The following is a 26642-nucleotide window of genomic DNA, read 5'->3' on the forward strand; positions in this document are numbered from 1 at the left end:
TGCACTGACAGCTGGAAGAGGGAGCAGGGCAAGAACCAGCCTGGCCAGGCACAAACTGCTGCTGCAGCCCCAGCATGACACATTTGGCAGCCGTGTGGGCTGGAAAACAGCCCGAGGGACACCTGGAATCAGGTGGCACAGCTGGCTTGTGCCATCACACCGGCGTTAGCCAGGCCCTGCCCAAGGTCACCAGCATGAGCTGGCCCAGGGCAGCACCACTGATTTTGAAAGGGCACAATTCATTAAATGAGCCTCTTGTCATCCTCCAGTCCTTGCTGGTGACCTGAGGTGACCCAAGGCCACCTCTGCCAGCTCAGGGAATTTGTCACCAGAGTGGTGCAAAGTGACCTACGAGTGGTGGTCGGGGAGAGCAGATTCCTGCAAGGCTGCAATTTGCTGGCCATCAAATAGGTGTGGATGCCTTGGCAGATCCAAAATTACAGTGCAAGTAGGAGTACAGGGGAAATTATTATTGTCAGGATTTTATGGAGAAAATAACCATGTAGAATGTATTTTAAGGTGGTAGTTTAGACAGGAGCATGATAGCATCGTAAACCATAAGAGAAAAACTTGAGGCATTTAAAAACATCAGAGGAAAAATGAGAGTGAATTACTACTGCCTCTTCTTTCCTAGTTATTTGTTGTCTTAAATGATATGTGTGTGCCTGAGAGTGCATTTTTAAATATATTTCCTTTTTTTCTCTTCGGGTAGATTTTACAAATGGAAAAGCTCACAGTGCTGCTGTATTAAGGATAAAAATAAAAATCTGTGAGTGTTTACAAGTGCCAGCCAGAGAGAACAGGTGAGTAACTGCATCCCTCCAGAAGATGAAGGATGCCATCAGACCATCTGACTGCAGCCACCAGAGCCAGCAAACTCCCTCTGGAAACCTCCCACCCCTCCTCCCAGAGCCCTGCCAGGGCAGGCACACACCCCTCTAAGTAGGTTTGATTTATTATGGGACCTTCTCAGTGCTCCTTTGTGCATCAGCACTGCCTCTGGAGTGAGGGGCAGGTGCCAGGCTAGAGATGAGGACGTGCAGGGAGGTCAGGATACACCAAGATGGTTCTGGTGCTTCTGTGGAGCAGCCCAGACCCTCGGGGATTTATGGAGCCTGAAGTTCACCTTAAATTGCACTGCCCTGTGCCATCCCACACAGGGGTGGCACTGCACAAGGAGTTCCTGCAAAGTGGGACAGGCAGGGCTGTGAGATGCTCACCCACCAGCATTTCACACTGCTCCCCAGAGCCAGCGTGGGGGACACTCCATATGTCCTCCATTTGTCATAAATTAATGTCACAAACAAATGTCCTCCAGGAAGGAACTGAGTGTCAGCATTTCTGGGCCTTGTTAACCAGACTCACACTGTGCTGAGGATTTCTAGAGGGAAGCAGAAGGTGTGGGTGCATGGAGACAGGCAGTGGGATGGGAAACACCTCATCTGCCCAAGGTGGGAGGCTGGAAGGTGGCAGAACAACTTATTCTGGGAGTGTTTGTTAGCTTAGCTCTCAGCTCTGCCTACTGGCCTGTCACTGAAAGCTTGTGTGTGATAAAAGAAGACATGGATGAAAGGCTAAAACACATTTAGGCAACTTTCTAGGAAGGATTTTATCTCTCTTTCAAAAGTATAGTCAGGAACTGCTCTAAGACTCTACTCCAACATTTTCACTGCAAATCACCAACCAAGTGGGAAGCTGATGAAGAAGTGTCTGGTTGACGCAGAGAGGCACAAAGTGATGTCACCCTTGGGGGAACTCCCACAGTTTCCAAGTTATCTTTCCCAAATCTCAGCTTTGCAACTTTTGGAAGTTTTGGATGACAAAATACTGCCTCCCAGTGCAGGATAGGAGGACAAGGCAGAGCTGGGCATCTCCCAGGGCTGGGAAGATCTGTCCCTCGTGGATGAGCTGGCTGTGCAGCATGCTCTGTTTCCATCCCATGTCCCAGCAGGCTGTGGCTGGGTGAGTGTCTGTGTCAGGGTGTGGGCAGCCAAAGCCTCAGAGGGTGAAGCTGGAAAGGCTGGAAAGCCCCCAGATCCAGCTCACCATCCTGCTCCTCTGCCTCCTGGAAAATCCACTGCCTATGGGCTGTACCAAGCCCTGAGCAGCTTTTAACATCCAGTCCCTTTCAGACTCACAAGCAAAGTGCACTGACACTTTGTGGGCAGGCTGTGGCACGTGTCACACATCAATAAACACAGCAGAGCTCACTGCAGGCACATCTGAGAGCAGGCACTTCTAGGTGCAAGTGAAAAACAGTTCCTCCCCAGTGAAAAGCTTCACAGGTGGTGTAAACCAGCCTGGATGCTGATTCCAGTGGGGCAGTGCAGGTTTCTGTAATTTAAAGCTCTGTCCCACACTATTTAGAAAGTGGGACTCCTTTCATGCCACACCCAGAGTATCTTCATGTCACAACATTCCCTGGCTAGGAAATTGTCAGCCAGGAGTGTGAGTTACTCCAACAGCTACATCACTTCAGACAAAACCCAGCCATCTGCTCTACCCTCTAATTACAAATGCAGAAAACATAATTCACAACCAAATCACATATAAAAGGCAAGAAAATGAGCAATTAAAATGCACATTCTGCCAGGCAAATCAAGCTTCCCTTCCCAGCCATGCTGTACCACTGCTGCTCTGGCCTGTCACAGGCAGGGTCAGGATTAGTCCTGGATCACTGGAGAGCCTGGTCCTGCTGCTCTGTCTGATAGCAGCCTTCCAGCAGCCTTCCAGCCTTGATCCCCTCATCTACCAGGGACTCTCTCCAGCTCCAGCCTGCTGCTCTGCTTACCAGTGACTTGCCAACCTCCCTTTTTCCAAGGGAGCAATTTATCTTTCCAATATACAGGTGTATCTTTGTTATTTCCCACTCCCTGCCTCTCTTCTGGAGTGCTCCTGGCTCACAGGTCGACACAAACTGGAGAGTTTGGGGTGAATAAGCAGGGATGGGTGGTTCTGTGTTTGCCAGCAAGCACCCCAGGCTGAATCCATCAGTGGTGCAGCGTGGCTGCACTTAGTGAAGTTATCATCCCCTCTGGAATGTGCATTAACATTCCAGCATCATTTATACTCCATAAGTAATTCAAGCCCACAGGGGCAATTTCTTGCATGTTCAAAATTCAAAGTCTCCTCTAACATCAGCTGGTTCAGAAGGACTGAAATGCATCTCTGAGGCTGCAGAGAAAGAGGGTCCTTGGGGAGGGATGTTCCACTGGGGAGGAGGATTTGACCACTGCACCCGACCCCTGCTCTAGAACTGGGTGACCCCCCAGCAGGGAATGACTGGCATCTGACTCCATTGATTCAGAAGGCTGAACAACTGCTTTATTAAACTATATTATTTTACATTATACTATACTATACTAAATTACTTACTAAAGAAAACTCATGACAGTCAGGACACAGCTTTGAGTGATTGGTTAATTAATATAAACAACCATCACCAGAATCCAATTACCAAATTCCTTCAGGTAAACAATCTTCCTAACACATTCCACATGTGCAAAACAACAGGCGCAGAGAATAGAGATAAGGATTGTTTTCTCTTTCTCTGAGGTTCCTTGCTAGATTCCCAGGAAATTCTTTGGGAAGTTGTGCTTGCCTGCTCTCTGTGAGAGAGCTGTGGTTACAGACCCCCACATACCTGACTGGGAGACTGGATGACAGACAGCTCTGTCCATCAGTCTGTCCATCACTGATGTTTGTGCTCTTAGGAGCAGCCCCAATGCCCATCAGGTCCATCCCAGGGGATGAGAGTGCTCTGCAGCAGTGCAGAGCAGGGGGAACAGAAGTTCTCTCCATTAATGTCACTCAAGCTGTTCAAAGCTCTGCATTAGACATGGAGTGAGATGGGTTTAGCACAATAGATATGCTGCAAATGGGGGATTCCACATGCCCTGTGCCACTCTGCCATGGCAGGGGCTTAATCTCATTGAGCAAAACTCCAGCTGATGTGACCCAGGCTGAGGGAGATTCCTGCCTGGATCAGCTTGCTAAATAATTTCTACTCTTCCTTTTAAAAGCCTGCTCCAGAAACCTTCCTCCCTTTCTACCGTCAGAGCTCATCCACGAGATGCTCACAGGCACAGAGAGCCTGAGGCTCTGATATTCCTTCAGAAATGTCTCAGGAGTTCATGATAGCTTTACAATATCTTGCAGTGAAGTGGCAGATGGGATTCTGGACTAATCAATACACTAACTAGAGCCAGGTGCCAGATCACTGATCCAAACTGGAAGAATAAACCGTAAATCCAAAGAATACAAAAATTGCAAACTGGGAACCGAATTGCCTGCTGAACAGATTACAGATCATGTTGTTCTACAGAACCAATGCAAGCCTGTGCTGTGAGCCCAGCAGGATGAGGAAAGGAGGCATCTCTCCTCCTGCCCCAGGGGCTGTGCCTGAGGAGGAGCTGCAGGATTCCTGCTGCAGGGAATCACTGCTGCAGCTCTTGAGGCTGAGCTCAGGCAGCCTGAGCTCCCAGTGCTGCCCCTGGCTCCCAGTGCTGGCTGTGGTCACCTTCCCTGGCCTGGATCCACTCCAGATGGAGCCATGACAAGCCCTCAACCCAAAGCCAAGGGTCACCTGATGGGATCAGTGGCCAGGACGAGCTTGGGCCATTGGATTGCCATGATGGGCCAAGTGCCAGCTGTAAAACCTGGGATGGCAGCTCTGTGTGTGGGAGATGGGGCAGAGGGGACTCAGCAGCCTCAGATTCAGCACCAGCAGAGCCCTGTGACCCCCCACCTCCCTCTGCTTTACAGGTACACTGAAATCAGGATTGCAGAAGTCCCACTCTGAATCAAGACAATCAAAGAGCTCCTAGCAGGGGAGAGGATTTTGTCCTTCCCATTTGCTTAGCAGCCCCTGTGCTGAGTCAATGCCCATCACCTATAACTTCTTTTTTCAAATATTTGGATATTTTAAAAGCCAAACAAAAGACATGCAACAAGTTATAAACTCCAAGGATTTTTTTAGGTGCCAAACTGCAGCTGAACTAATACCTAAACAGACATAAAGCTGTAATGTGGATCAACACATTTTATCACAGTCATTCACTGAACACTGAGTCCATGCAGCTTAGCTATTGCCTTTCTACAGCCCTGGAAGATTTACCATAGTTTCAGATTAATCTAGAAGTTTATTATGTAGTTATTTTAATCTCATTTTATTTCATCACTGCTTGGAGTCCTATTATCAAAGTAAGATCCTGTTAAGATACAGCAGTGATGAATGGTGTTAGAACCAGCTAAAACAGAAGCAGAATCCAAATCTGTTTTGCTATATGCAGTTAAAAAATGTATCAAGAGAGCCTTTATGATGCATTACAGAGGGATAAAGGGGTTCCTATACAACCTGCAGCTCTGGGGACAGAGCCTCTCCAGCAGGTTTCCTGCATGATTGCACCAAGTCCGTTGTCTTGCCATGAGGTTTTTAGAGGTGGAATTGCTGTGTAGGTTGAAGGGAGCTCTGAGAACAAGCCTGGTGCTTGGGGCTGCAGCCTTTGCCCTGTTAGGGTGCTGCTCAGACATTCTCTGGTGGGTGCTTTGCAGCCTCATTCCTCACTAAGGAAATCAGGGGAGTGTTAAAGACAGTCAAGTGCTCTAAAGCACAAATTTACATTTCATCTACCAAGAAACTTACAGCGCATAAATATCTAGCACAGGCGCCCCTAACCCGCACCGTGCCCCGCTTTGCCGGGGGTTTGCTCTCCTCTGTGGGCACACACCCCGAGGGGCCCCTGCATGCCAGGGAGCTGCGGGAAGGGATCGGGTTTGGGTTCGGTGCGGGAGCAGCCCCGGCACGGAGCCCCGCGGAGCCGCGGCAGCGCAGCGGGCACGGCCGCCCGGTCTGCACCGTCCTCTAGCGGCCACCGGCCCCGCTCCGCTGGCCACAGGGCAGCCCCTTCCCTTCCCTTCCCTTCCCTTCCCTTCCCTTCCCTTCCCTTCCCTTCCCTTCCCTTCCGCTCTGCAGCACATTCCCCTCTCCGCCCCTCCCGTCCAGGTGAGGTGGCACTGCCATCCTTGCAGGGACACCGCAGCTGCCTCCCGCTTGGGAACTGCAGCTCTTGGCCATCAAACCTCCGCTTCCAGCGCCACAGCACGTGGGATCTCCCATCTCCAGCGAGATGACTAAAACATAAATCCTCACATTCCCAGTGTGCAGGAAACTGATGTAGGAAAAGGGATGTGATGATTCATTTGCTCTGTATCTCCGAGCCCAACAGTCTTTCCCCAAGAGCAGCCCAAGAATGCACCTTGCCACCCACCTCAATCTTTGATAGAAGTTAACAGGAGCACCCGTGATTGATGCTTCTCCTCACACAGCGCTCCAGCCGCGCTCTGGATAACGCGTGGCGTTATTGAGGCATCAATTATCTTCAGCACAAGCACAGCTCCATTAGCAGGCCTGCAGCCTGCTCGTTTTGATAAGGTTCACTCTGTGCATTTATCAACAAAATGGGGATAACCAGCAGGACACAGAGTTTGCAGCTTTTAACTCTGTTAGGACAGAGATGACGTTCACATCTCTGTATGCACCATCAACCAGAGCATCCTGTCTGCTGGGGTTTATTCCTCTGGAAGAGGAAGGCAGTTTCTCTGATTTTATCTCTTTTGGCTCTATTCACATCCTCCAGAACTCTCCTTTTATAGAGGTGCAAGTATGGCCCAGGGACAGGCAAAGAAACTGCAGAAAAGCAATTCTTTTTAGTAACAGGTCTCAAACTTTCTTCATAAACTACACAAAGATAGACTCTTGGCTTATTAATAGCAGTAAATCTCCAAGTCCAATAGGCTTCAGTTAATGAATATTGATTATGATAGTGCTGGAAAAAGCTAGTGTCAGTTGAACTGAGATCCTGTAGCCCTTTTTGCCTGAGCAGGGCTGTAAATTAACTGAGAGCTTGTTTTTCCAAATTAGATAGAGGAAAACACAGGGGTTATGGCTGCACTGTAGCTCTCACTATCTCAGGGATATGAAACCACCTTAATGCTAATAGCAGCACTCATTTACAGATGTAAATTTGCACTTCCCTCCATCTCCCAATGAATATCTTAAAAGTAAGAATCTAAGCTGATTAACACAAACATTGTGGTCACCTCAACCTTTGACTCCCCAGATAAATCACATCATGCTCTTGCTGAGCAGCTCTATTTTGCAGCCAGGCTGGGATGACTTTGAATGGAAGCTCAGGAAAATAAACCAAGGGCAATCCATTGAGTCAGAGACCTTATAGTCACCCTCTGGTGGGGAACCAAGGCAGTGATGGGTGGGGAGGCTGCAGGGTTATATCAATGTTTTCATAAAACTATGTTTTATGCTCACTGAAATAGCCCAACAACAACAAAAACCCCCAGAACAGCCCTCTCCCCCCTCCCCACATCTGATAAAAACCAAATAATAACAGGAGTGACTTATGCACTCGCTGCCTGGTACTTCAATCTGGCCTTCCAGTTAATACACCCCCTGATTAAAGCATCTATAATCTACAGTCTGTGGAGACCTGGAGAGCAGGAGCAGCAGCAGGTGTGCAGCCTGATAAGGGTTGCTCACTCTGTGCAGATGAAACTTTCAATATTTATAACTGCTGATTTTTTTTCTTGATGCCTCCTATTTGAGGGGAAAAAGGGTGAAAGTTGAAAGATAAAACCTTGATGAAAGACCAGGTGGAATGTTTTTCCAAGGACAGGCAGGGGCTTAAAACTATCTGCACCTAAGAGCTAGTTTAAAAATGCTGCTAAGGTAAGAGCAGCATCAGAGCTGGGGGAGTCTATGGAAGACCTTCAAGGCTTGTCTGAAGTGCACCCAGGCTTTCAGCTGTAAGCTCCTCTGAGCTGTCTGTGGTTTGAGTGCACCAAGCACAGCGGGACTGTGCTGGGGCTGCCAGGCATCATCACAAAATAATTAAGTCACTCCAGGTCAGCTGCAGATACTTCAAGTAAAAAGCACTAACAGCATTTCCAGCTCGGCACTGAAATGTGCTGAGGAATCTGGAAACACCCTGTGTCAGCCTGAGCCCCTGCCTCAGTGTCAGCAGGAGCTGCCACAGGCACCACACAGGCACCACACACTCCCAGCACACTGGGAATGCTCTGGAAAACATGAATTGCATCCTGCTCCAGTGCAGGCACTGCTCACTGCAGTGTGGTACTGATCCACGGCTGGTGGAACACTGGAGATGCTGGTGCCTTTGCAGTCCTCCTGAAAAGTACAGGGATTTCCATTTCCTTTTTTTCCATTTCCCTTTCCTTCCCATGGCACCCCTTTTCCTGGTGCCTGGATATTTTCAGCACTTTGAGATGCTGAAAATTTTCCCCATGCCCAAGTGGTTCAATATTTGTGCTTTCAAAAAAAGCCCAGCACTCCTGAGTGTCAATATAATCACAGAACTGAGTGACACTGCCCACCAGCAATTACACACAGATATAATTGGGGCCACCCTGAATAAAATAAATCAGAGAAAGCCATTCAACACAGACATTCATTCTTTCAAATACAGTCATTCATTTCATCTGAGATGGTACACTGACCTCTTTCAAAGTGAGCCACATGGTTCTCACTGCTACAGCAGAGCACCTCAAGATGTTTACCAAACACATAGAGACAAAACCCCCACGACAAAGGGAGATACATCTTAGAGATGAAATACAGAGCTTGGGTGAACCTGAACTGAAGCCTCTCAAGTTGAAAGTTACATCTCAACCATTCTGCCTTCCCACCTCACATACCAGAAGTCAAAGAAAGAAGAAAAGCAGGTTGGCCAGGGAAGAGGCAGCATTGCCCTTTCACCAGAGAACAAAGAAAGAGACTTCCAAAGAAACAGAGGAGAAATAGCAATCCTCAGAAACACCCCATCTGAATTCAAAAGCATCAGAAAGGGAAAAAAAAAAATGTAGAGCTCTACACTGTGAGGACACGTCCACTGTTTGGAAAGCATGAAAAAACTGGATGAAGAAAATGTAACACTTCAGTGTCTCCAAGACAGCTGCAGTTTTCCTTGACTTAACCAGACTTGGCTGCCAGTAATTGGATTTTTTGCCCTCCACTTTCTTCATTGTAATTTGCTCTTCCACAAAATATGATTTCAAATTATGCAAGTAGAGTTTAAATCTAAGGAGGTAACATTAAGTTGTTTTTTTAAAATGAGTTTTAAAAAACTCCCGAGTTCATCTGTGCTGTTAGTAATGAGTTTATCTCAAACTTAAAAGCTTGGGGGGAACCCCATCAAATGGAATTTGTGCATGACTTCTGGAAGTATATGAAAAATTAACAAAAGCATCCAGTAGCAGTGGAGTTAAAAAGTTATTAGCCCCTGGATACACTCTGGCCAGAGCTCCTAAAACACATGCAGGCTGCAAGCAAAACTACACCAAGCTGCTTATCATTCTGAAGCAAAACTCAAGGATTAGCCTCCCACTGCACATCAGCTGGCCTCCATGCTACAGCAGGCACCAGGATTATGTTCACTTCCAAAGCTCCTGAGCATTTGGAATCCAGCAACCTCAGTGCATGAGATGGATGTACAGGAAGGAACACCAGCAGCATTTCCTACATGGATTTACTGAGCATCTTCTGAGTTGTCAGACAAACCAGTTTCAATGCCTTGAACGTGGGAGTGCTGAGTACAAGGAAGATAAACATCTCTCTCAAGATGAGCTTAAAAATGCATATAAAATATAATTATAACACATCAGGTGTTTACACTTATGTATTGAAGACATTTATTACAAACAGGCTGTCAGCTCTCATATAAAAGTAAAACATCTGAAAAATAAGAGCAGTCAGAGAATGCAATTCCCCTCGGTCTCAAGGAACAGCAGTGAGATGTCTGCTGATGCAGCCCCTGGTCACAGCCAGCACCAGCAGTTCTGGGGGGAGGACTGGGATCCCAGCCATGAACAAGTCCAGAAATCCTTGCTTCGAGGAAGAATTCCTCCCAAATAGCAAGTGGCAGTATGCAAGTGTGAGAACCACAGCAAAGTCCATCCAGGGGCAGTGGCAAGGGGCACTGAAAAAGGCTGCAGCCAAAGCAGTGCAGCTCTCCTCACAGGAAAGGGCTGCAGAGCACATGGGAGCTTCTGTATGTCCCTAAGATCCAACTGCTGACAGATGTGTTTTGGTAAGAGATGGCATCAGTCTAAACTGAAGTGCTCTGCAAAAATATCATTTTTCTTCCCAAACAAACCTCGGACTTGCTCAAACTCCAGGGGCACATCAACAGCCTTTTTCTTTACTTCTCTATCAAAAAGCTACAAAATAAAAACCAGAAAATATTGTCAAAACTCAGTACAGGCTCTTCACCCCAGTAACACTGTACACTCTAAAGTCTTAAAACATCCAGCAAATAAACACTTCAAAGAAAAGAGCCACCACTGGTGCTCATGCTGTTATTTAACAGACCATTCTCCTGGTTTGCCCTGGTTCTGGGTAACCAAGTCAGTGCAGCTCCCTCCCCAGCAGCAAGGCAGATAAGCAAGGCTGCTGCATCCAGAATTTCCTTTCCTCTGGTTCCAGTCATTCACAAAGGCACAGCAGCATTACCTCAGAAGCTGAGAGCTCCAGGAGCCCTGATATGTCATCCTCCATTTCAGACAGGGACTGGTTCAGGACAGCAGCTGCCTTGGCCACATCTGGGTGATAATGGTTCTGGAGAGACTGGAAAAGCAAAACAAACAGGAGATAATCTAAAAGTACAGGGTAACACACATCCATCTGCACTCCACACAGGAGTCTGCCCATTTGTTGGTCAGATCTCCAGTGACCACCAAATTCCATCAGATCCAAGTTTGCTGCACCATGCTACTAGAGAGTTTCACAAAATCCTAATTTCAGGCATCTTTCAAACAATGTCAAAGGCTCCTCTCACATGGTCACATCCAGCTCAAGACAAATTCACTCATAGGCCATGCCTACACTGCATAACCCAATTCTGCCACCCCACAGTGCCCTCATGCCACACCCAAGCTCCAGCTCTTCAGAATTCTTGCTGCTGCTTCAGCCCCCTACTCAAACCCCTCATCCATTTCTAGAGGATATCCTGGTTCTACCCAATTCATTTCCATCAGTGCTCACCAAGTTCCTCTCTCCCCTCCAGAGCAAATGAGGAGCCTGGTCCATTTGCAGCTTTAGTCTGTTTCAGCTGTGAACTGCAAGTTCAAATGTGTGCTCACAAGCCCCCCACTATCTAGCATATACATTTCTCCAGTGTATGGAATCCTTTGCTAGGACAGAAAATGATGCAGAGTAAGAGAACTCATCTCATTTGCAAGACATATGTCAAGCAGGTTCTTGTGAAAGGGGCTGTCCACTGCCAACACACGTAAAGGAAGCAGCAAGGGTGGAAAAGACCCATACCAGACCCAGATGCTCATTTTGGAATGACATACCTGAATCTCCCAGAGAGAGCTCTGCAAAGCCCTGCTTTCAGATGGCTCCTTCTCCTCCATAACATATGGATCTTCTGACATATCTAAGGAAATAGGAGATACACAGCTAACACCTCTTGTGTGATGCACATAAACCCAAAGGGAACACAGCCAGCCCCAGAGCAGTGCTACAGCCAGAGCTGCTCCTTCCCAAGTCATTTATGGTTCCAGGGACAAACTGACAAATCCCAGCATGACCCAAGAGTCACTGCTGGCAGCACTACAGAACCATGTTACTTTTAAAGAGCAGAGGAAGTAGGGCACATGGAATAGCTTTGAACTTAACAGCAGGAGCCTGCTGACCTTTCACTCAAGGGGCAGGACAAAGGGATCCTTCCAACCCTCAGAACTGCCATCTCCCCTTTTCCTCCACAGGAATGCTCCTCCTGATGCTGCCTCAGAGGCACACCACAAGTCCCCTGTTACCTGCTGGCCCTCCTGGTCTGTGCAGCAGCACCTTGCAGGCGGGGTGCCTGCGGAAGAGGTTGCAGATGAAGGGGATGATCATGAGGAGAGCCTCGGGAGGGGCCGTGAGCGCCAGCCGCGCCAGCCGCTTGATGAACGCTGCCACCAGGTAGGCTGGCAAGTGCCTGGGGACAGGGGACAGCAGGGAGCAGCTGTTACAGTGCTGGCAGGACAGCCAGCAGCCTCAGCCACCCCAACAGCATGTCAGGGGGCTCGTCAGGCTGGTTTGGCTGTGGAGTAAAGAGAAGCTTTAGGAATCTCGCTTTTTTGTTGTGTGCTCGCTGGAACAGATTTTTGGGGGAATTTACATTCAGTGCAGGAATAATCTCAGCTCACTGTGAGATTCAATCCTGACACGTGGCACCATTTTCAAGCACAGCCCCTGTATGTGGCCATTCTCATGGCAAACTTTATTCAGTCCTTTCATGAACTGACTGCTTGGTCAGGCAACCTTAATTATATTCTTCTTATGTCATTTTGTGGGTTTAATCAATACCCAGGCCATGGTGTTAAATTTACATAACACTTCCAAGCACTGCAGCTGTTAATGGGAACATAAAGCTCCCATGTAGTGTAAATGTGCAGCATAATTCTTTTTTTTTAACGGTAAAAATGCACATTTCTAACAGCAACCACCTCATTTAGGCCCCTTCTTCACGTCAGAAGATGAAAATGACAATTTTCAGTCACTCAGGCCTCACTACACCTGCCAGGCTCAACAAAGTTACCCACAGGTCTTGTCACTCTCTCCAAAGTACACCAGGAATACAAGGGGGTTGGATATGAAGTGCCTGGTGCTGTTACTGTTGGGTTATTTTATAACATATGACAGCAACTATATGACCAGCTGCCTATCCCATTTCTTCCCTGTGTACAATGAACTGACAACATCAAGACAGGCTGTCAAACACTTCACATTTCAGTGCTTTATGTCTGCAAAAAGCCATCCATTTATCAACAGCTTTTTAATCTATAAAAAGCCTGCAAATTTTACTTTTCCATTTTTACAAAGACAAGACAGAAAACTCATCACTTTCACCCAAACTGGAACAGAGATCAAAAACACATCCATAAGCACTTGCAGCTCAAACTCTGATAACTAACTGCAATTCTTCCTTTCTGAAAATCCATGGCTGTGAGGCAAATCTTCAAAAATAGCACATGAAAAATTACACAAGACTACAATAATAGTCTCAGATTCAGTTTTCTCCATAAAAATGTATCTAATCCAGCAGGCACACTGAATACATTAAATCCAGACATGCGGGAGACTGCTCAAGAAAAGAAGCAGGAGGAAAATATGTGAGCACACATAATAAAGACGCTACTTACGATGAAGACAAAAACAGATCAGTCAGGTGGAAAAAGCGAGCTCGGTACTTCACGTGATAGATGGAAGGGTCTAACAGACTGTACAGCTTCTTGTAAAAGTCAGGATACTCCCTGTTCAACAAAAGGAAAAATACAACATCCATTAGTGGTGTACAGAGGGGCTGTGTCTAAATGTTTTTGTGCTTTCATTAAGAGTACCCCAGCCACTGCCGTGCTCTGTTTAGCTCTCTTAGGCTTCCCTCTACAGTCACCACCTGAAAACAAGCTGCAAGGTGAATTTTTGGCTCTTGCAGTGCCCAGCTATCTTCAGGGTGTGAAGCCATGTCCAGTGACTGCAAATGGTACAGGATGCAGTGAAAGGGACACCAAAGACCATGGCTTCACTCTGTAATCAGATCAATGGAAATTGATTTTTAAGTACTGAGCAACCACAGCCTAGAGAACAGACTATTCAGGTTCAGTTGTAAAAGAAATCAGACAGCCAAAAAAGCTCAGCATCCAAACAGCCTGAGCCTCTTGTGCAGTTTGGCTTTCTCATGGGGGAATTTCAAAGCCTGAAGGTGTGGTGAATCCATTTCAGTTCCTCTTACATAAAGACATAAATGCAAAAAAACCTGTTCCTTTAAAGTCTTTTTACTTACAGATTATGCTGATGAATCAAAATAAACAACCCATTTAAGGCTAGAAGACTGATTGCTCCACCTGTAAGAAAACAGGCAGATATCAACACAATAAAAATAAGTAGAAAAACATAATCAAGTTTTTTTCTATAATACAATCTTCCCAGAAGGAAAGCAAAACTCAATAGCTGAAATCAGAGCCAGTGTGATGGCTGAAAGGTGACACAATTTCATCTACACCTTTCCAGAGACTCCCAAGCTTCCCACAAGGATTATGCTGTAGTTAGTAGAACAAACATTCAACAACTAAGACACAAAATGTGCTGCTCTAATTCCTAAACAAAGTCACAGTGGGGAAGAAAAAGTCTACTCAAAAAGGACATTTCTGCAGGAATCTGGATCCTGTGTTTGGATCAGCAGCACTGGCTGAACTCTGTATTTAAAACACATCACTCCAGTATTCCACTCTTCCCCAAAGCCTTAAATATACACACAAGGAGCAATGACATTGACAAACACAGGCAAAATCATCTCACTTTCAAGGACAATGGAGTTGACCCTAGTTCCTTAGCTCCATACCAGCCAAAAGTACACCTATTCCATCACCCAGGGTGTGGTGCTGCATCCAGCAGAGCTTCCAAGTCCATCTGTCCCATGCTGGAGGTGCCACAAGGGACAGAAGGCTGTTCTCACTCACCTATGCCATAGGCCACTGTCAAGAAGTCCATCATGAGAGTGGGCTCGTTCATGTAAGGCAGGACAGAGTCGTGCAGAATGACAAGAACCTTTTTGTAAAGGCCAGGGGGCAGCTGTGAAGGACAAAACAGAGAAACAAGCACTGCAGGGAGAACTCAGTCAGCAGCAGCAACCTGTGGCTCAAAAAGGCAATGCACAAGCAGAAGGGAACATGCCAGGAAAATACAGAACAGCTTGCAGCAGCAGTTCCCAAATGGGAGAGTTTACAAATGACCCCAAGGAAGTTCATTCAAGAAGCAGGAGCTGACAGCTAACAGTGTCATCACTCAGATGGGGAAAATCACCAGGAAAAAGGCTGGGGAAGCTTCAGCTTGTGAGCAGAGATTGTTATGCTGCAGATCACCCTTATGGGCAGAGATGTTTAAGGTAGGGAAAAAGGCTGAGGTTAAGGAGAAAAAGGAGGTCATACATGAGGTCATGTTTCTTGGCAGAGTGATCCAACAGAAATGGTCACTGGGCTGTTCCCACCCAACACTCAAAACATTCTGGGGTCCTACCAGCAGCTTCCTGCAAGGCTGGACACAACTACTAAGGATCAGTAATCCTTAAATTAAAGAGCAATGCAGATCAGTGGCAGAAGTAATACTCACCTTGTGCTTCAAAAAAGTCAGCCACATTTTCTCAAACACCTGTTTGTGTGCCTTAAAACAGAATTGCAAACAGTGAGTTAAACACACTACTACAGATTTTTAAGCAGACAAAATTTCAGTTCTAATGCACCAAATGAACAGTTACCTGCAGCTTTGAAAATTTCAACTCCTCACGGTTATCTAAGAAGAAAGGGAAACCAGATGTTGAACTTGAAATGCATATTCAAAAAATTAAGATGACCCTTTTTAACTTAGCCCTTTGATGCTCTAAAAACTTGGGCTGAAGTACCTAATTTGATATAAGGCCACAACAGACCCCTTGCAGACTGAGGAATGTGGATTTTGAAGACTGTTTAGAATCACAGTGATCAAAGAAGCACACATTCTTCATCAGCAAACAATAATAAAGTCTCTACATACTAAAAATCATAAACCTAATTTTCCTTTTCACACACTGTTTATCATGCAGAGTTTACTAACCTTGCGTGACCATAAATTTGACCATCTCAGACTCTTTGTTTGGCATGTTAATAGGTGAGATGAGGGAAAATACATTCTGCTGGTAAAAAGGCAGAGGCCTCTGAGGAAAAAAGCATATAAACAAACATGAAGCAAGTTCCACATCAGATAACAAGATGCTGGGCTTCAATATTGCCCTGTTTCCAAGTACTGAATATATTTAGGAAAAAGAAAGGGGAAATGCTGACTAAACTACACACTGGTATCTTCTCTGTTGCAGCCTCAGCCTGGAGTACTACATGTTTATCCAACATGAAACCTGTTTCTGTACTTATTCTGGTTTAACAAAACTGTGGATCCAATGAAGGAAACAGGTTCTTCATCTGCACCAGTGTAAACAGAATTAAAAGTTCTCTGTGTGTCACCCAAGCTGTGAAGATTTGGATAAAACAGAAGCTAGAGCTCAGACCAGAAAGAACAGTGTGTGTCTTGAGTAAAGCCAGTCTTGGCATACTGACATATATAAGAAAAAAATCAATGCCTCCAGTGGGCACACTCATTTCTCTGGGTTCCAGATACTTCCATACACTACTAACTCCTCCCTGCTTCACACACAAGATACACAACCCAGAGCAGCTCATCCAGAGCCCCCTGAGCAGCAACAATTTGTTACCTCCTTTGTCTTTTGCATGACCTGCCCGATGTTGGCAGTGACAGCCTTCATGACAAAGTACCGCACGTCGTCGTACTCCATGTACTCCTGAAAGCGGGAGATCAGCAGCGAGGCATCCTCCGTGGTGGGAAGCAAACCATCAACAACCACCTAACAAAGGGTTTGGAAAGGAAAGCAACGCCTCAGTCTCTCGCAGCACCGGAGAACAGAGTGAGATGGCTGAGGACACATGAGTTTGTGTGCCATCAGGTCACTGGCAAGAGGGACTTCTCAGTTCTGCAGCGTACCTTAAGAAGGTCACATGGAAAAGTTAAAGTTCCCTTCCACTCTATTTTGATCAATGGATACTGTGCCTCCAATTCCACAAACTTCATGAGCGTGCAGAGTGCCAGCTCCTTTAAAAAAAGAAGAAAGTAACATCACAAGAAAAAAAAAAAAAAAAAAAAAAAAAAACCCAACCAAAAAACATCCATCTAAACAAGAACACCAGGGGAGGAAACTTTCAAGAGGAGGAAGAGTGATATATTATTTCCTGAGAAAGCTGCATGCTCGTTGCTGGTGAGCAGAACATCACTGCTGTCTCACAGCACTGCTTGCCCTCCCACACTGAAATGCTGGGGAGAGCCTCAAGGGAGCCCCGTGAACCCCCGTGGGACAGCAGCGGGCTCAGGACCCACCTTGACCTGGAAGGCGTCGTGCCCCAGGAGCTCGCCCAGGCAGCCCACGCAGTCCCTGTAGCGGTGCCTCATCCATATCCTGTACTTGTCCTCGGCGCTGTAGCTCTCTGTGAGGGACAGACACACAGACGCACACACACTCAGGCTGGGCTCGGGCAGGGCCGCGCCCGTCCCGGGCAGGCCGCGGGCCCCGCTCGGCGCTCACCGCCCAGAGAGGCGTCCTGGTCGGGCAGCGGCCCCACGAACAGCTCCCGCCGCTCCAGCAGCGCCCCGAACAGCCGGCTGCAGGTCCTGGCGGCGCTCACGATGTCCTCCGGCTCCTCCTGGCCCTGGGGAACAGCGTGTCAGAGCGGCGGCCCGGCCGCGCTGCCCTCCCTCAGCCCTCAGCCCTCAGCCCGCTCCCCGGCCCGGCCCGGCCCGGCCCGCACCGCCAGCGGCTCCAGCAGCTCGAAGACGCGGTTGGCGCTGGAGCGGCTGCCCAGCACGGCCTCCAGGCAGGCGGCGAGCGCGGCCTCCCGCGCCATGCCCGCATGGGAGGATGGAGGAGGAGCCGCGGCCGCTCCGCCCGCAGGCGGGGCCGGCAGCGGGGCGGGGATCGCGATCGGGACCGGGACCGGGATCCGTCCCGCCGCCCACACCGCCCCTCCCGGTAACCCCTCGGTAACCCCCCGGTACAGAAGGCAGGCCGAGGCAGCGGTATAAAAATGTACACTTTATTACACCTTCAGGTAGGATACAGCACTATTCCTTATCATCCTACTGGGTCGAGTACAAATGTTCATCACTTATGTACAGGTTGACTTCCTAACACACTCCTGGGAGAAAGACACATCAAAAGGAAGAAAAAAAAAATTAGAAGGGAAAAAAATGCGGTGACTTTTTATCTTCATCAACTGACCTAAACAAGAAACAATCGCCTCTTTAGACACCGAATCAGACCAGCACAACGACGTAGCCAGCAGCTCTCCCACTGCTGGAAGTGTTCCCCCCCACCCCGACCTTCATGCACATCATCAAAGCTAAACACTTAAAAGTAAAACTGGGGCTACCTAAGCAATGTTTTTGGATGAGAAAGGCTATACTGTACACAGTGTCACTATCCATTACCACTGCATCTGCTTTGCATTTTAAACTACTCTGCTGTCAGCAGTGCCAGCTCCCTGGCTGGCAGTGAAGATTAGGGGATGGCACATGCCAGGGGTTAGGAGGGTCAGGGGGATACTACTGCATGCAAAAACAGCTTAAAAAAATGTCCTTGTGTTTGTACACCTGAGGGTCTGAAAAAAAAGTATGCAGGACAAAAGGGGTATAAAATAAAAAAATCAGGAACGCTGCCTGAGCCAATGTTTGCATTTGTGATCTGAACAGAATTGGCTGTACCTATCCCAACTAACACAGAGGAGCTGGCTGAGAATTCTTTCTTGTTTAAGCCATGTGGATTGCCAGGTACCAACAAGTGTGGACATACAGAGGTAAAAACAAAATATATGCTCTCCTTGCCCTTAAATAGGCTCCTTTCCTAAAAGAGTAAAAAATGAAAAAATAATTTTAAAACCATCTCAGAAAAGGAATGTTGTAATTTTGTCTGGATTTTACACATTGTGCAGTTTTATGGCCAAAGTGAAATAAATCCCTTCAAGCCACCATGGGTTTTTTGATTCCTCACTCAGTGCTATTTTCAAAGTCTGTTATTCTGTATGCAAGAAAAGTAAAGAAACCCCCCACAGTTCTATGCAGCTTTTTGCTTTTTTTTTTCTCTATAACAATAAGGCAAACTGATTTGGAGGAAGAGGCCACGCTCTATTCACATCCAAAATACCCACCTGAAGATACATTCATTGTTAGCTTTAGTAAAAGAATAGTACAAAAGTTAGATCTTACTCTTTACACAGTTGAAGAATTAAGTCTTAGATTTAATTTCACTATTCTCCCCCTCCCCCAGCCCCCCACCCCCCAAGCTGAAAGCCGTGTAAAAAGTACTGAACATTTAAACATGTTGCAAGAGCAGAATGAAACTGAGAGATTAGATTTTATCAGCTGGAGATTTTTTTGTGACAGAAGTCCCATGAGAAACAGCTATGGATCATCTGTTTAGCTGTATCTACTAAACAATTCTTTTACAAAAAAAAAATGGGCTACACTTTATTACACATTTACTATCAACACAGTATTTACTCAGCTCATGCCTAAAATATCCATTATTTTAAAGTGAAATACGAGAATGAACACACAGGTTGGGTGATTCAGTAAACTGTACACAAAAACTACTAACAAACATTTTAAAAGACTTACAAAAATGGAGAATGAAACCTTTTTTTTTTTCCTTTTTAATTACATATACTTACAGGTTTTCACATTTATTGGCTAAACTTTGCAGGGAGCACTTCAAGTCTGTGCTAGATCTTCCAGGGGTGTTTACCACAGGGAGGAACAACACAGAGCTTTTGTACAGATGGAAAATACTGTGCTGTATCAACTACACCTGGTTCTTTGTGTGGCTTCACTGTGGGTACTGAGCACACACTGAACTGCAGCAAGGAGCTGCACATGCCCACAGGCAGGTGTGGTATTCTAACACAGATGGATTTTACTGACATTTATGGCAGATCACCATTTCACTTTTGAGAAGCTGGGCAGAATTTCAACCTAAGTAATGCTTGCTTTATGTGGTTTAAATGAGCACAGAGAACACAGGCAGAATGCATCTTGTACAGAGTTTGAGTGCTAAACAGTTGCTAATACACTGAAGTTACACGTGAGTTTTCATGTTTAAATGTTCACCAGCAAGAAACCTTCTGCTACAAAAAAAAAAAAAAAAAAGAGAGGTGTTTTGTCTTCATTTGGATGTTTGGAGTAGCTTCTCACTTGTCTCAGCAAACACAAAAGATTGTGTTTCTCTGTTATTGCAATAGTTCAACTTGGTTTAGTAGGTGCCTTTAATCTGACAGTCGGTGTCCTCATCTGTACTTTTGCTTGCTGACTCTGGGCCTCAGGTGTTGCTGGTGTCTGGGCTGGGTTCTGTACACCTGGAGCCTGAACCTGGGGAGATGCTGTGGTCACCACCTGCTGCTGGATCAGTTTCTGCTGCACGACCTGAGCAGTAGCAGTGGTTGCAGGGATCACCTGAACCTGCTGTTGACCTGCTGTCGTCTGAGAAAGGGTCACAGTCTGGGGCTGAGCTTGTACCTGCACATCAGGAAGAAAAGGCATTTACTAAATGGTTTGGCATTAAACAGCAATCCTTACATTTCTGCTCTACAGAAGGAATTCTGCTTCCTTAGGTATTAGCTCTCTTAACTGACAAACAACTTGGACAAAGATTCTGGGAACAGAGGCTCTGTGGTTTCACTGAGAAACACCATTCTGTCACATTTTCTAGAGCCTTATAAATCAGAAGTAAGAGCCAAAGTGCCTGTAACTCAGGTCTCTGCTATGCAAATCCAAGGACATGCCCTCAGATACATTCAGAAGGCAGATGAAAGGTATAGAAACCCTACCAGATATATAGGAAAATTCCTGCACTGCAGAAGTGAAGGAGCAGGGAAAAGAACAGAGGGACAGCCAGAAGACCAAAGAGGTTAAAATGCTGCCTCTGCACCCATATTGTGACAATAAATACAGCCACTGAGACTTCCCACCAGTCTCTGCCATTTCCCTTTCAGACTACAGCTGCCAGTCTCTATTGCAAATTTATGGCAGAATAGTTTGAACTCCATCCAGACATTTAATTTTCATAGCTCTACCCAGAGCAAGGGGGGAAAAAAAAAATCAACATCTCCTTGTTCAGAGGACAAGGTAATGAAAACTGAGCAGCTTCAGCTGCCTTTGTCAGATGCAGAAACCAAACAAAGCTACAAGGACTTCTCCAGAGGAAAAATTAACACTTGAATGTTCCAAAAGGAAGCACTAAAAATGCAGATAAAAAGAATGCCACATACACATAAAGACCACAGTTTAAAAAATACTTATGGCCTAAACCTACTGCCACTGAAGTCACTGGTATACATGGGAGGGAAACTATTTGTCTTTATGCCACCATTGATGATTTTGAAAATGATCTAGCAGCTCTTCCTGCCTACAGAGGGCAACTGATGTGTTGACTGATGAGGTTTCTACTTCCTGCTGTCTACTTTGCCCTTGAAGCATTCACATCTAAGGTGGTTATCAGACAGCTTACACCACTTTATCACTATTTTGAGATAAACAGTCACAGATTTTATTCTGCAGTAAAACTCTGCACTGTGAACTGTGACAGATTAAGAGCCGACTGGCCCAGATTTCTGTGCACAAGGGCAAGAACTTCATCCATCCTCCAAAGCTAAATCACTCCTGCCAATCAACTGCCTACGTTAGGCCTGTTGCTAATGATCTGGATGACATTGTTCTGAACAGTGCTAATTAAACTGCCTGGTCATTAGGGGAGGGAAACTAAACCACCTGAGCTTCTCCTGCCCGAGCCCTGTATGCTAACATTTGGAACAGGTACCACACTGTTCAGCCTTTCACAGAGCACTTGGCACAGCTCAATGAACTGAAACAAAACAACTTGTAACCTTCAATTTGTCCTAATTTTTGTGGGAAAAGCTCAGATGGTGCTCATTAGTTCAATTATTTGCTATATTGACTATACATCACCAGAAACCAAATTTTATACATCCTTTCAGCTCTAGAAAACACCTTGAAAAATCTGTTTTTCAGCTTATCTACAGTGATGAACAAACATTGCTACATCTATGAAAGTTTTAGACCAGAGAATATACCTCAGCTGATTCAGTATTCAAGACCTATTTTTATAGAAAGGGACTTGCTATATCCTTCAAAAATACTACCTATGCCACACATAACATGAAAAATAAACACATTGCAAAAAAATGAGCTTTTCTGAAGATCATGTTTGCAGTGCTACATTTGACAAGAGCAAAACCTACCTGTTGGGAAACTGAAACCATCTGCTGAATGTTGGCAACAGTAGCCTGTTGCTGGACCACTTGTGGGAGTTTTGCAACCTGTAGTGATATGAAATAAAGAAAGATTGGATCAAAATAAAAAGCTGCTGATAGCTGCAAAACAACAAGGCCTGTTAATGGTAAGTTGCAGCTTGGCATTTTCAGTGAGGTTGAATGTTTATGAAACATTTTAGGTCCATGAAAACAACTTAGCTAAGGGAGGAAGAGAAATATTTTCAATTTTAACTACAACAAAGTAATTTTCTCCTAACTAGCTAGAAAACTGAAGGAAGCACATGAGTTCCAACAGATTACATTATCTGGGATATACTTTTGAAAGAGCAAGGCTTCCAATTCCTAACACCCTTCTTTTTCCTTGGTTAGGCTGATCCAGTTATGCAGAAAAGAAAGTACGTGAGTTGTCACCTACTCTAGGCTGCCAGAGATTAGGCTGTGAGGCAGCACCAGAATCAGGAAAAACTCTGGCTGAATTTTCCTTAGTAAACACAGTATGGAATCCCCTGCCTAATAAAAAGGAGTGACTCAATTATTTTATTTCAAAGAGGAAAGGCAAACTTGCAGCTCACAGTTGCTCTGACTTGCTGTAAGGCCACATATGCAGCACCAGTGAATTTTATCAAAAAGTAAATTTAAATGAATGTGTGACTAGAATTAAAATGAGTGGGTGCTGAATTCTACCTCACCTGTTGTCTTTATAATTCTCCAGTCCCAGTACAGTTTAAGGGTGTAAACCTGTGTTACCTGTACCTGAATCTGGGCCTGCACTTGCTGGGTTCCACCTGGTTTCTGGGTTTGGGAAATTGGAGTTGTTAAGAACTGTGTTTTAATGGCAGGCTGTGTAGCATAAGTTACTTTTTGCTGCTGTGAAGTCTGCTGTTGGGCCTGGACCGTAACCTGTTGAGCATTTATCTGCACAAGAGAAAAAAAGGCAACAATGACACAAAAGGTAAGTGTATTTTAAAAAATAGGTATGTTGGGGAAAAAAAGATTAATTACATTTAATTATTGAAAAAAATTCTCCCAGGATTAGCAATAAAAAAATGAGCACTAGATAAAAGTCTTCATGCATTTACACAAATATTCAAAATTAAAGTATTTAATGAAAAGTTTCTGTCTTACACACAACACTCACATAACAACAGACTTACTAAAAACTACCAAACTATCAACAACTTCACAGAAAAAATGAAGCACCTGAGAACCTGTTCTCTCTAGATAGACCTAAGATTCACCCCTAGAAATCCTGACTGACTCTGTAGGGGTGCCCTGGTCATCCAGAACCAAAGCTTTACAACCACAGAGCCATGGCACAAGTTAATGGGAGAGCAGACAATGGTACCTTTTGCTGCACAGTAGCCTGTCCCTGTGCAACCTGGGGCTGGATGGCTTTCTGCTGCTGTGCTGCTTGGTGGTGCTTGAGTTTCAGCAGCTGCTGGACATGCAGTGGCTGTGCAACTACTGTCTGGCCTCCTGAAAATTACAGAAGTAATTAGAACTGTAAGAGTCTTCAGTTTATTGCTTTGTCCCAGTAAACACAGCTTGCACACACAGATTCTACTTTTACAGACTTACACATGTGCACAGCTTTGAGCACTAACAACCCACTGATTTTAATGGGAATAAGACATGATTTTGACAGTAGAGAAAATTTCTTATCTAAGGGCATAAGTAAGCTAATTTTTTGTTCCAACAACAATCTTCCTACAAGAAAAAAATTGTCTATGCTATAGGAGACTGCTATGAAATACAATTCTTCCTATTTCCAACTTGCATTCACATACCTGCTGCTTTCTGTGGCTGCCCAATGGCAACACTAATGCCTGCCACAGTCACAGGGAGTGTGGTGACTCCTGCAGATGACACAACAGCAGCTGGAACAGACACCACTGGAGGCTTTGCCAGAGCAACCTGAGCTGCTTGTGGAGTCTGGGCCTGGATCTGTCCTTGTGCTTGGAGCTGGGAAGCAGGAACACGAGTCTAAGCAGTAAGGAATGAAGATTATTGTACCAGCACAGAAAGATTTGCTGCATATAACAGGTGATTATAAAGTGATAGCTGTAAATGTTTCTAAATGTAATGGCTCCTGTACAGAGACACAATTCAGAGATGGTATCAATGGGTAAGTACAATACAGAACTATGTTACAGCTGTTCCTTCTGAACTGCCAGAGCAATGCAAAGGGCACTTGTGAGTGTGAATGAGCAGTTCATTTAAACCAGCCAACAGTGAGATGTTTGAGACAGTTTTTGCCAAGTCAAAGCCAACTCACCAGGCGTGCCACTTGCAGGTTGGTGACCGTAGTGCCCGTGAGGACTGCGCCAGGACGAGGGGCTGTCACAGCAGTGAGCTGCTGGGTTTGCTGCTGCTGCTGCACTTGCACTTGTGCTGTTTGCTGCTGTGCCCCTTGCTGTGTCTGCTGTGCTGCCTGCTGCTGGGGGAGCTGCAGCTTCTGCTTCTGCAACTTGATCAGCTGCTCCTGCAAAAATCAAACATCTCCATCACCTCCAATGGTTTACATTACAGGAGAAAAATGGAGATGCATCCAAAGCTTAAAAGGAGAAACATTCTGTGCCAGACTAGAGCTAAGATCAAGTATCTAAAATGTAACTCTTTTACACAATGGCTTCCAGTGAGCAGCAGTAAGTGCTTTCCATCCTGCCCTACTCTACTATTGAAAGTGCTGTCAGTCTCACTGCCTGCATGAAATTTTAGTAGGATGAAATTGAAGAGGGAACTACATCTCACTGTAGCCCAAGAAAACAGGACAGAACACACACTGCTAGGGAAGCTTACAGTAATGAGAGCAATGTGCTACGTTACTTCACGAGTGGTTCCTCACCTGTGACAATTTCCCTACAGTTTTTATTTGAGCTGGAGACTGAGCTTGTGCCTGAGCCTGGATCTGTGGGACCTGCACCTGAGCAGCCTGCTGCTGCTGTTGCCTCAGAAGCTGGAAGTGAGCAGGGGTGATGGTTTTGCCCGACAGCTGGACTGTTGGTGTAGCTGTGAATAAAGAAAAAAACAAAATGTTATGACAAATACTTTTCAACATTCAGTTTAACTCATGAATTTCACCTGAGAAGTCGAGCTGTTAAATGCTTATTTTTCTGCTCCAGCACACTTTGTGGATTTACTACATGTAAGAACACATTATCATGAGCATGATGTAAAAGGAGAGTAGATCATAAAATACAAGGGCCTTTCTTCACAATGTTTTTTAGTGAAGACAGTCAATTCTAATATTTTACTGCTAGATTGTTAATAACATTTTTAAATTGCAATGCCTAGGGGCCAAATTCTCTATTGCCACACTTTATCCAGAAATACTGGAGATAAATGTCATCTGAGCACCAACAATAAAGCAAGTTAAAAATCACAGCCCTGTTTAATTGCATCCTAGACTTCCAATATCGTGGGGCTGTGGTGGTGCATCAACAGGAATTCTGGGGCCCTTTGTGCACTACTGGAAAAAGTCCCTGAACGCAGGATCATTACCTGGTGTGACCTGGGTCACCAAGGACCTTGTCTGGGTCTGCACAGGCGTGAGGTTGGTGGTGACCACGGCGGAAGCCGTCACCGAGGTCACGGCGCGCACGCCCTGCGTGGAGGCGATGGTCACCAGCTCGGTGGACGCCGCCGGCGCCGCGGCCGCTCGCGGCTGGCTGTGAACCACCTGGGCAGTGGCCGTGCCTCCCGAGGTCTGCAAGGGAACACAGCGTGACTGCTCCCTTCCCACGCCTCGCATGTCCCTGCTGGAACTTTATAAATTCCCTTCTAGGCAATTTTAAAAACAAGCATGAAAAATGCAAAAGGACAAAAGCCCCAAGTCTGTCTAACACTAATCAGCATGTGATTAAATCTTTTTCCATCAAGCTGATCATCAAATCCTTCACTCCATTACAGACATTTGATTTTAGTACCTTTCAATATTTTGCTTTATCTTCCATAGTCTTAAACCATTAACATAATAATGAATATTATAATTAATAAAGCACAAAACAGTTACAGGCTGAAAATGTTAATGACATAGCAGCACTTCCCCATAAACTATTTTTAACAGTATTAAGCATTTTTTTCGGATAAACCATTCCAGTGTGTTCTGATGTTTTGGTAAGAGAGAGAGGCTTGATAAAGAACCCCAAGATGCACATGACATTTGCAAGAAACAGAATTTCTGACAACATGAAAAGCTAAAGCTATGCTAATAAACATGCAACCCAGTGTCCAGGGACAGAACTAATGACAGGATCTACTCACAGTCAGAGTCCCAGGTATAACAGGGGAGGCCAGACGTTTATTGATGGGCTGGAAGGTGGCAGCAGGGACCCCAGCAACAGTGTTCACAATCACATTTCCACTCACTGTAGCTGAAAGCAAGCCAGGATTAATGTGAGATTCTGAAAGTGAAAATCCCAATGTCCCAACACCTCCTATGCCCAATTACAGAGTCTCCTTACCAGTCTGGATGCTCGTCCCCGTCACTGCTGTCTTGATGGTGCCTGCCTAATTTAGAAGACAATTAAGGTAACAGTTCAGAAAAACAATAAAAGAAAACTGAGCATTGCTTAACACAGTGTTGTATTCCAGAAGTGACAAAATAACAAAAATTCAATGGAACACAGATTTCTGCAGTTGTTCATTGAGCTCTACAGATCACAGCAATTAATGCACACATA

General features: G+C 45.6%; 2 protein-coding genes across 18 annotated transcripts in view; both read right to left on the reverse strand.

Annotated features, from left to right (window-relative positions):
- Positions 1-9699: 9699 nt before the first annotated feature.
- NOC4L (nucleolar complex associated 4 homolog) lies at positions 9700-17560 on the reverse strand. Its single transcript, XM_039724863.1, has 15 exons — positions 17428-17560; positions 17205-17328; positions 17000-17106; positions 16610-16717; positions 16323-16472; positions 15671-15770; positions 15336-15370; positions 15191-15241; positions 14542-14653; positions 13866-13926; positions 13225-13335; positions 11854-12017; positions 11389-11471; positions 10544-10657; positions 9700-10251 (listed from the first exon to the last, which is right to left on the reverse strand). The coding sequence occupies exons 1-15, from the start codon at positions 17521-17523 to the stop codon at positions 10135-10137; spliced, it is 1533 nt and encodes a 510-aa protein (XP_039580797.1). The 5' UTR covers positions 17524-17560; the 3' UTR covers positions 9700-10134.
- A 138-nt stretch (positions 17561-17698) lies between these two features.
- EP400 (E1A binding protein p400) overlaps positions 17699-26642 on the reverse strand; it is a 55809-nt gene continuing 46865 nt past the window's right edge. For 9 of the 17 annotated variants that reach the window (XM_039724367.1, XM_039724370.1, XM_039724369.1 and 6 more), the window contains 10 exons: positions 26424-26469; positions 26224-26333; positions 25462-25666; positions 24806-24969; positions 24236-24442; positions 23748-23943; positions 23306-23436; positions 22708-22875; positions 21928-22005; positions 17699-20185 (listed from right to left, as the gene is read on the reverse strand). In XM_039724367.1, the coding sequence (XP_039580301.1) occupies positions 19913-20185; positions 21928-22005; positions 22708-22875; positions 23306-23436; positions 23748-23943; positions 24236-24442; positions 24806-24969; positions 25462-25666; positions 26224-26333; positions 26424-26469 (1578 nt within the window). In that variant the 3' untranslated portion in view covers positions 17699-19912. The remainder of the gene's footprint in view (positions 20186-21927; positions 22006-22707; positions 22876-23305; positions 23437-23747; positions 23944-24235; positions 24443-24805; positions 24970-25461; positions 25667-26223; positions 26334-26423; positions 26470-26642) is intronic. The other 8 variants (XM_039724373.1, XM_039724372.1, XM_039724374.1 and 5 more) reach the window with 5 other exon arrangements.

This window comes from Passer montanus, unplaced genomic scaffold, assembly GCF_014805655.1.
Source record: "Passer montanus isolate IOZ18808 unplaced genomic scaffold, ASM1480565v1 scaffold53, whole genome shotgun sequence".
Lineage (NCBI taxonomy): Eukaryota > Metazoa > Chordata > Aves > Passeriformes > Passeridae > Passer > Passer montanus.